Source organism: Lucilia sericata, unplaced genomic scaffold (genome assembly GCF_015586225.1).
Source record: "Lucilia sericata isolate MDLA Ls3-8-SP2 unplaced genomic scaffold, ASM1558622v1 Contig000460F_arrow, whole genome shotgun sequence".
Lineage (NCBI taxonomy): Eukaryota > Metazoa > Arthropoda > Insecta > Diptera > Calliphoridae > Lucilia > Lucilia sericata.
In genome coordinates, this window is record NW_023994475.1 from 290,440 (window position 1) to 301,245 (window position 10,806).

Genomic DNA, 10,806 nt, shown 5'->3' on the forward strand with positions numbered 1-10,806 from the left:
GCTGCGTGCCTCTTAGTCATTAGATGGACTTTTTAAACTTGAGCTGGTAAAAATAAGAACAAACACAGTGTCTAGATACATTTGATTTTAACTGTGTTCAAATGACTGCAAGACAGTTTGGTTCAGTTTATTTTTTTTGTGATTTTTTTTAATACCGGGAAGTAAACAACAATAGCTTAGAAAAAATAAACAAAAGAGATTCCCCCCTTTTCCAAGTTTGTAGCACATTGGCATAAAAAGAATTACATGCAAATTGCATGCTACATGTGAACATAACGAGACTAAAGCTCATAACAAATACTGATTTTTCTTCACAAAAAAAAAACAAAAACTATAAATTTTAATAATCTAACAATAAAAATCATGAATTTAACATATTAACAAATTCATGCACAACTATTCAAGCTTTAAATTATTTAAACTCTACTTAGAAATAGTTCTATTACTTAAAATAAACTAAAGAAATTACTTTTTACTTTGCAATAAAAAAACTTAATATAAAAATAAACTTTTCCGTTTACGTACTTAGTTTCCTCTACAAGTGCATCTGATGATGATGATGATGATGTTTTGTCTTACAAAATTTTCTTTTTAACGAAACTTCTCATGGGGGCTTAAGCAAAATGAAAATTGTATAAATAATAAATTTGCATTTGCAGTTTTTTTATTTCTGCTGTTTAGCCATTGTTTTCTGCTGGCTGTAAGTATATTTTACGAAACAAAGACTCACACTTTAGTTTCAAAGATTTTCAAAGTCTCAACATAATACAAAAAAGCAGATACAAACGTACTTACCAAAACACAAACACACACACTCACAGTCGCATATACTCATAGTTAAGTTTAGTTCAGTTCATTGAGATACAATTTGAAACGCCTATTAAGCGGCGCAGCAGCAGCGTTTTAAGCTCTAACTATGATACAGCTATATTCAAAGCAAACTATTGTAAGCCGTAAACAAGTTTCAGTTTCATTTTGCTGCTGGTCATGAACGGTTGTCTAAATTACAAATAGAGGGGAGACATTTTCAAACACATACGAAAAGAAAATCTTTAATGAACCCCTCTAATGTTGCCGTAATAGTTTGAAAACGGAAAAACAAATTTAAAAGTTTATAGTTTTGGAAAAAAATAGCAAAACACAATGAAATGAAATTATCGTGATTTTTAGAGTTTCCAATACACGGCCTTTTTTTATTTTTGAAATGTTTATTAAACGTTCGGTCACTAGTGAAGTGTGTCTGCAGGAAATTTTGTAATAAACAAAATTAATGAATGGAACGAAATTATAAAAAAACAAAACATTTATTTTATGTTTTTCCAAACAACCGAATTTAAACGCGAAAACATTAAATATATTTAATATGTGTGTGTAAATGTTAAAGTAACAAGAAATAAAACAGCTAAACAGCAAACTAATAAAAAAATTACAATTAGAAAATGTGAAAACTTAATTAAAAAAGAAACTTTTTTTCTCCAAAAAAGTACTTACTTCAATACTTACTCAATACCTATTATATAAACCAAAGCTTTTGGATATTTAACCGAAGACTTCTTGCAAGTTCAAACATGTATTGCACCAAAGATTGTAACTGCAGTTTATGCAGAGAACTGAGAGGTTTTAAACCCATTAAAATTCCCAAAAAACCAGCACCTCGCCCTCCAAGTTCCTCGATTTTCGGACGTCTTAATGAGAATTTCATTTTACGCAGACGTGGTTCCAGTTCCCTGAAAACATTTCAGCCTCAGTCCCTGAAATGCAGCGAAATGTGTCAACAGCGTGATATGGGACACATTTATGATTTTTGCAAACGCCAAACAAACACACCATCACCCACACCTGTAACACAAGCACCATCATCCACATCGCCCATCTTAGGCAAAGATAAACCAGCAACACCGCCTAAACCCAATCACAAGGTTGTCATTTATTTCGGTGACTCTTTGGCTTATCGTGGTAAAAGCAATTTAATAGAAGCCACCACCACCACCAGCAAAGCTGCCAAAGTGACGGAGGAGGAAGTGGAGTTGGAGCAGAAACAGATGGCGGCAACATTACCCTCAACACTAGAACTGCAAATAACTAACAACCAGGTGCAGAATGAGGTCATGACTGCCAATAGTTGTGGTGGTAGTGAAGCGTTAAAGAACGATGAATTACCGCCATACATTGAGAGTGTAGAGAATGGTGTGATTAATATTAAAATTGAAGGCAATTATCAAACAGCCACCGCTTTAGTGGAAAAGGTATCGAAACCTACTCAAGCGTTGGTGGGTAAACCAAAGGATATTAGTGATGATGATGGGCAGGATGAAGAAGGTAGTGAAGATGGTGATGTCACCAGTGAGCCATGTGATTGGAGTTTTGTACAGGAATGGAGAGCTCGGTAAAGTGTAAAATTATTCAAGGAATTACTTTTATTTAGAATACTTACTTAACCCTAATTACTAAGGGTCCTCCATTTCCGAATTCTTAGTTCAAAATTTTATTAAAATTTTTATTGTTAATACGTTTATTGTTATTGTCTGTTAGTTATACGTCTTATGTATATTTTTGTTAACATTTTGTTGGACCATTTTGATAGCCCATTCCAATGTTATACTGAAGATTATTTAATAATTACGTCTTTTATATAGATAAATAGATTTTTGTAAAATATCGGACGAAACGTTCTACTAATGTTAAGATTCAAAGATTATGACTTAATTAATTATATCATCGAATAACCCCTTACACCCGGAAATAGCTCCGAAAGCTAGTAGAGGCTTTAAATATCTTTTTATGATTGAATTTTTTTGTTGTTCCGTTGTATAAAACTTTAGGGTGTAATTTTGTCTGAAATTTTTATGAGTATGGATGGTATTGTTTTCACTCCAGATATAAAAGTCAATTTCTGAAATTCTATAATTTTAACCGATTTTTTGGAACTTATGTATTTCGCCAGTTTTCGATACGATGTTGGAATTGAAAAATCATATTAACCCTTTTATAAGAAAATAACTAAAAATTTACTGAACACATGTTTTGCCCTAAAGTCCATAAAGGGTTAATTTTCAAATATTTTGCTTTCATAAACTTCATACTAAGTAAGCTAGTTATTCTAAAATTGCTTTTAAAAGATTTTAATCTGGTAATAGTTTTAAGAGTTATAAACCAAATGGGATTCATTTGGACCCAAATACCGTTAAATGGTTAATTATGGTAAACATTTAATATGAAGCTGTTATGACTTATTTCTCTAGGATTTGATAAATATTTTTTAAAACTCTTAATAATTCCCTCTTTATAAAAAAAATCTGAAATTTGTACAATGCTGAACTTTGACCTTGCAAGGTTCTTGCTAAAATCTGACCTTTGGCCTTGGGGGTTAATAGGTCAGAATGGGTAAATTTTAATAAGATGTTATACAACTCTGATGATATGGATTGTAATATTTAAGATATTTTTAATTTAAATTATAAACTTGTAAACTTTAAATCGAAAGTGTGGTTAAAATAATAAATCATTACATTTCCCTTACAAACTAAATTAAAACTTCTCTCATCTTCCCTATAGAGCTATTATACTTTAAACATATTTAAATTAATTAAGTAGAATCTGAAATTAGTACAAAATACCAAAACAAACTTGACACATTTTTAATCCAAAACAATAACTTCTACTTGCCCTAAGGTCTAAGAAAGGTTTTTTTACAACAAAAACAACAATAACCTAAAAACATTAAATAGTTTTTAATAGATGGGTTTTACATTTATTTGATCACTAATTTCTGGTATTAAAAGAATGCAACAACATAACATGATGAGCCGCTTGAACTCAATAATAGTGTTATTAAAACCAATTCTTTTGTAACAAAACAAAATATTCAAAAAAAAAAAAATAATAATAATGAAAAATATAATAAAGCAAAATTTTTATGTATCTTAAAGAATATATTTTTAATCATATAATTTCTTCAGTGGGCATGTTCTTTTGATTTTTATCTTCTTTTAACAGTATCTTTCTTGTAGTTGTAGTTTGTCTGTCTGTCAGTCAGTCGTCTTTTGTGTTCTTTAACGTATTCATATGCAAATGCAGATACATAGTAGATGTGTATTTTAACTGAATCTGCTGGAGCCAGAGTTGAAGTTTAAGTGTGAATTGTGCTAGAGAGCTTTACAAACTAAATAGTGACATAATTTCATTTTGATTGTCAGTCAAGTGTTAGAACAACAGTTAACTTTGTTTGAATTTTTATTAAACTTGTGCTGTTGCTGTTGTTGTGGATGAGATGAAACAAAAATAATTTATTTGAATAAACAATATATATTATAGTATATCATCATTTATAAGAGTATGTATCTGATTGTCAGCAGTGAGCAGAGTTATTAGTTTAGGTCAAAACTGTTTTGTTTTTAACGGTATTTCAATGTTATTAATGTGTTTGTTGTGATTCTTGATTTATTTTAGGCCAATTGGTAACATAAGACCCGATATAAATTCACAACAGAACAATGCTGCTGCTCCCTTTTCCTATACATCGGGTTTGCCGATAACACCGAATCACTCAAGTGCCAATATTTCGCCATTGAATGCTTCCGCACTGCAGAATCCTTCAACGCCATCGGGACGTATACAAAATCCAGCTGTGGCCACACCAGCACCAAGAATAGCCAAAGAAGTGGCTCAAAGACCCTTGATCCCTACAACAGTTGGGAATAGTATTGCCACAGCCACCCCTACCCATATCTCCTCGAATGGTTCAACATATTTTGAGAATTCTCAAGCGAAACTTAACACCTCTGCGGCTTCAAATTGCAATAATATAACCAAACCCATACCACAGCGGGCCGTAGCAGGACCTGCTCGACTCACAGTACAATCTACTCCTGTCAGATCGCAGCAACCCATGTTAAGTGGGAGCCTAAATCAACAACAGCCTCAACTGAAAACCAGTACACCTTTGAGGAGTTCAGAGAAATCTATGGATTTCAGCTCAGCTAATATTGGAATACCTATCGATTCTGGTTATCAACATAGTCCCAACAACTCCACAAAACCCAATCATTCTACACGCACTCATCATCATGAATTCCGCGCTTTGGAACGTGTACAAGAGTGTCATAGTTCCTCAGATGAAAATCGTTCATCGGGACATGCCAGCATGTCAGACACAGGAGGCCATGGTAGCTCTTCACCCGGTGGTGTGGCATTGGGACCTTTGCCTGAAGACCGTTTAGCTGCCGGGGTAACAAATCGCAGCACGCGTTCACGCACTACAGCCAATCATCCCAGAGCCAGACATCGAGCGACGCCAGCCAAAGCACCCTGGAGTGGCAATGGTTTGGAAGACATCAAGTTGGCCATACAACAGCTTACCATGCGTTCCCAAACTAGTACCAGCACCTATAGCAGTATCAGTGCCGGTTCAGAGAGTTCAGAACCAGCAAGACGTTTGGGACGCTATGCTTCCTTGGAGACCGTGAATACTAATGTAACCAGTGCCGATGAATTTGTATGGGTCGACTCTCACAATCGTTTAGTCGAGTTACAGCATCCTCCTTGGAGCCAGCATTGCATAATGAAAGTGGTACGAGATGGTCGTTGCAAAGAACAAGCGGATCGTGTTTCTCCTGATGCTGTTTCACGTTTGGGTTATCTACTGCAAAGAGCTCTTGTGCGCATAGCTCGGGAAGTACAACGTTTATCCTCCAATCTTGGCTTATGTTCGAAGCAAGAAGTTGCAGGTGCATTTAAAATTGTCCTCTGTCCAGTTTTGGCCGATTCCTGTATTAAAGCTTGCCTGAGAGCGGCAGCCATGTTTGCGGTTCCCGGGGATAGTGCTCTTAAACAAAGTAAATCTTCGAGAGCTGGTATTCAGCTGTCGGTGGGAAGATTTCATCGTTGGATGACGGATTCACGTTTGGGCAAGTTTATACATGAATATGCTGCTGTATATCTTTGTGCTGGCATTGAGAATCTGTTGGAGGAAATTCTGCTGCAATGTTTTCCTACTGACTCGACATCTCAATTAACTGCTGCGGCTCTGGAACATGCCATATCTATATCGGGAGATATGTGGGGTTTACTGCAACCATTTGCTCATCTAAATGCTGGACGCATAGCTTCGGGTGCCCTAACAATGCCAAGGTGGGCAAGCCAATCTTCTTTGGGATCGGGTACTCATCAAAGTGGTTCATCAGCCGGCAGCAGTAATATAAGTTTAGAACCTTGTTTACTCACCACCTGTGTTGGCAGTGTCAATGAGCTGAAGGAACTTACATTAAGAGCTCAACAAAAATTTCAGCATTGTGCAATATCAAATGCCGCCTTATCTGCTCTTTTCTATTTCATGCGGTGTTCGCAATTGGAACACAGTGAATTTGGTACTCAGCAAGGAGCTGTTAGTGCCAACAACTCCAATGCCAACAGTAGTCAAAACGTGCAAGAACTTTGCTATGAACGAGCCTATGTAGTGCTGCCTCCTTTGGTGGAATGGTTGAGAGTGGCATCGGCCCATGCAGAATATCGCAGTGCAGTTATGGTGGACAAAGATGATATAATGCAGGCGGCTAGATTATTGCTACCAGGAGTAGACTGTCCCATGCGTTCGGTAACACATGACGAGGAACTGCCTACAAAGAAAGCACACTTTCCACACTTGGCCACGGCTACACCCATACCAATGAGCATAAGTGAAGACACCTCGGAGTTGGGGAAACGTGCTACGATTGCTTTGGCATTTAAACTAATGCTAACCGGAAGAGCTGAACTGTTAGCACAGGCTTCAAACTTATTACCGCCTACCACCCGCTATGACACCCTCAATCATGCTGGCATGACAGCTTTAATGATTGCCAGCATACGAAATGATGAGGTGGTTATACAAGCTTTACTTGATGCAGGCTGCGATCCAAATATAGAAGTTCCTGCCATTGGTAATCAAAACTATCCTGCTATTCATCCGGATACTCAGCATTGGACGGCGGTAACTTTTGCAGCCAGCAGATCCAACTACTTGGCTTTAAGATGCCTGCTAGAACGTGGTGGTAAGGTGGAAGGAGGTGCTAGACAAAGTGAAGATAAACATACTCTTACACCTTTACAAGTGGCCTGCGGTTCGGGTAATATTGAAGTGGTCTCTTTGCTGTTAGTGCATGGAGCAAATGCTTTCCTGTCTACTCAACAAAAGGATTCAATGAGTTTTGCTGGCTCAGCTCAAAGGGGTTGTTATTGTGCTATTTCGGTAGCGGCTGCTCATGGTCAACGGGCGGTATTGCGTAAACTTTTATCCACCCCCATATCGCAAGGTTCCAAGGATGTTTTGTCTTTGGAAGAAATGTTGGCAGAGGGAGATAGTCCCAGTGCTCGGGCCACCACAGTGGCAGATCGTTTGGCAAATAGTGAGATAGCAAACACTCTTAATAAAACTCAAATTAAGAGTCTACAAGAAGCCATGTATCACAGTGCTGAAAACAATCATTTGGGTAAGATGTTTAAAAAAAATCCAAAATATGGAGTAAAATTAATCTTTTTTGATTTTTGAAGATATTACGATTGAATTACGAACACTAGGCGTGCCTTGGACTTTGCATTGCTGGATGCATGCTTTAGCGGCCGCTCATGAAATACGGCTTGATGCTGTTATCGATCAATTGCTGCAAGACTTTTTACAAGTTTGCCCCGACGACTATAGTGTTCAGTTTGTTAGCGAATGCTTGCCTTTGCTGTTTAATATATTCCGTTATAGCAAGAATGAAGGCACCACACTGTTGCTGGCCGACATCTTTGCCACTTGTTATGGCTGGCAACAAATCAAAGTTATTAAAGAGCCTGTTTCCCAGCCGGTAAACAGTTCTCGCATAGATCCGAAATTTGTAAATAATCCAGAATTAAGTGATGTTACATTTAGGTAAGTTAGTTTAAAGCTAAAAGTGGATCTTACTTATTTTTAAATATTTTTCTTTGTTATATAGAGTTGAGGGTAAAATATTTTATGGTCACAAAATTGTATTAGTTACGGCATCGCCACGTTTCCAAAATATGCTTAGTTCAAAGCTGAGCGAGGGCAGCACTCCCACCGTGCAAATCAATGATATACGTTATCATATATTCCAATTGGTCATGCAGTATTTATATAGCGGTGGCTGCAGTAGTTTGGAGGTCTCTAAAGGAGACGTTTTAGAATTAATGGCTGCTGCCAGTTTCTTCCAGTTGGAGGGCCTATTGCGTTATACAGAATCTAGATGTTCCGATATGATTGATATTGATAATGTGGTGGCCATGTATATACACGCCAAGGTAAGAAACTTTTGTGTGAGTGAATAGGGAAATAGTTAAAAATTTTGTTTTCTTTCAAGGTCTATAATGCCATTAAACTATTGGAGTTTTGCCAAGGCTTCTTGTTACAAAATATGGTGGCTCTCCTGACTTATGATGACTCTGTTAAGAGATTATTATTTGCCAAAAAGATACCCAATCATGATGTCTTAACTGGTCTTCTACAGGCCCTCCAGCAACGCATCAAGGAACGTAAGTCCATGGGCACTTGCAATTTTCGTCAACATTTAAATACCCCCTCCTTGAACGGTTCATCCATAAGTAATGCCAATACTTTAGGTGTAGGCCAAAAGTGAACCATATTAAACGAAATTTCCATAAGACTCTGTTAAATAAATAGTTATTTAGTTTTAGGTTTTTTAGATTGATGTAATGCTATTTAAATCAATTAACAATATTAATTGGCCTAATGTCAAATGTATGACAAACGTATGTATGTATATGTGTATGTAAGTATTGTATCTTATTGTAAAGAACCTTTTTGTATTATTTAAATAATTTAAAAAAAAAAACTTGTTCTTCCAAGAATAGAATTCATTTTATTTATTATATTTTTGCGATAATTTCTTTAAATTTATATTTATATGTATACTAAATATGATGAAAAATATCCTTTGGACTGTTATACTCATACTATTATACTTTTATTTAAAAAAAAAATAAACAAATTTAATTATTTAATATATCAGTGCACAGTTTTAATATGAGTCGTAATTAAAAATAGTAATACCTTGTAGTTAATCGTCCAAATTATTTTAAAATAAATGTTATAAATTTAAAAACGAAATTATCTTTCGCCCAGTTTTGTATTTCCTTTTTTCCTAGAAACATTTCAAAATTTACTCATCATCATCGTCATTGTCAACTTTTTTCAAAGGAGGAAGTTGACTATTTTCGCGGGCGGCTACAGATATAACATCGGGTATATTATTGCCAACCGGAACAAAACCTTTATCATCGGCTTTATAGTGAACTACGACCTCTTTGCCATCGGCATCAAAAAATGAATAAGCTCCGGTTATTTCTAAATACTCATGATCCGTACCCTGATTTTTGACAACTGCTGTTTCTTCACGGAAACTGCCATCGGCACCACGATAATGGAAACTATAAGAACCATCTGTTTGATGCTCTAAACCGGATTCTAATATTTCCACAACTTCAGGTGATTTAGTAGTCAACTTTTTACCCACAACTTCCTGCTCATGTTTATCAGCTACATGTGGGCTGTTAACAACTAAAGGATTGGAGTTGATATAAGTTGGTTGCACTGCTCCCAGTTTTGGTACCACTACATCAGGTGAGCTTACTGTATCATCCACTGGAGCACCATAGATGCAGACAATTAAAGCAACTAAACATAACTTTTTTTATAAAGTAATATTAAACCCGGTTATTGATTTCTTATGTTTTAGTTATTTATTTTTTTTTTAACACTTACAGATCTTAACATGATGTTCAACTTATTTCAAACACAACTTATCCTTATGATCTTTGGAAATTAATTGATTGTTTTACATGCTCGACCTGCAAGTTTTATACGCATTAAAAGTAATAAAACGAGGAATTTATTGATTTTTTGCTTTGCTCTTATAAATTCTTTCTGTCATTGTATTTTTAAAGTTTTTTTAAGAGCCGGTTTGTCGCCTTACTACTAATTTAATTCAAATTGTAATTTTAAGTATTATTATGCCTCATCGGCGCCATTATGCATTCAATAACTCATGCACAGGTTCAGTAAATGTACCGCATTAACCTCATTTAACCGCAATCACAATTTTTATTGAATATGTATTTTTTTCAAATTTTTGGAAGAAAGAAACAAAAGTTAGCATTCTGGTTTTTTCGTAATAAAATATATAAATAATGTTAATGAACCATTTGAATTTTGTAAATACCCTACAGTGTTTTAAAGTAACAGTATTAAATAGGTCAAAACTTATATATGTATATATATCTTAAGCAGGCATCGATAGAGAGATTCAAAAAACCTATTTATACATCTTTCTCTTTATATAATTTTTATAAATACTTGAGCTTTCGTAAGTATGAAAGCAAGAGATCTGTTTGCATACATCTGCCTTAGAGCCATTTTTCTCTTTTCGGTCCAAACATTATCGTTGTAAGAAAATTGGTCCCTTTGTTCTTATAATAAGTTTATAGGTCCAAAATTTGCAAATATTTCACTAAAGTTTTATTGAAATTTGTTGAATCCGTTTTCTCTGGGCAATATATTTCGGAAATATGAGAATAATATAAAATTCGGTACCTAGAAATTTTATTGTAAAGTTTGAATTTTGTAAATACCCTAGTGTTTTAAAGTAACAGTATTAAATAGGTCAAAACTTATATATACATATATATCTTAAGCAGACATCGATAGAGAGATTCAAAAAACCTATTTACATATATATCTTTCTCTTTATATAATTTTTATAAATACTTGAGCTTTCGTAAGTATGAAAGCAAGAAATCTATTTGCATACA

The 10,806-nt window shown here is 35.1% G+C and overlaps 2 protein-coding genes across 4 annotated transcripts in view; one reads left to right on the top strand and one right to left on the bottom strand.

The window, feature by feature from the left end:
* The window catches only part of LOC119605136 (ankyrin repeat and BTB/POZ domain-containing protein 2), a 42,610-nt gene extending 33,504 nt beyond the window's left edge, over positions 1–9,106 (top strand). For 2 of the 3 annotated variants that reach the window (XM_037958099.1, XM_037958100.1), the window contains exons 3-6: positions 4,450–7,466; positions 7,528–7,891; positions 7,956–8,280; positions 8,340–9,106. In XM_037958099.1, the coding sequence (XP_037814027.1) occupies positions 4,450–7,466; positions 7,528–7,891; positions 7,956–8,280; positions 8,340–8,615 (3,982 nt within the window). In that variant the 3' untranslated portion in view covers positions 8,616–9,106. Of the gene's footprint in view, positions 1–994; positions 2,387–4,449; positions 7,467–7,527; positions 7,892–7,955; positions 8,281–8,339 lie in introns of those variants that run through there. The other variant, XM_037958098.1, reaches the window with a different exon arrangement.
* LOC119605137 lies at positions 8,988–9,857 on the bottom strand. The gene is made up of 2 exons (XM_037958102.1): positions 9,761–9,857; positions 8,988–9,683 (listed from the first exon to the last, which is right to left on the bottom strand). Exons 1-2 carry the CDS (start codon positions 9,770–9,772, stop codon positions 9,159–9,161), a joined length of 537 nt encoding a protein of 178 aa, XP_037814030.1. The 5' UTR covers positions 9,773–9,857; the 3' UTR covers positions 8,988–9,158.
* Positions 9,858–10,806: the final 949 nt, after the last annotated feature.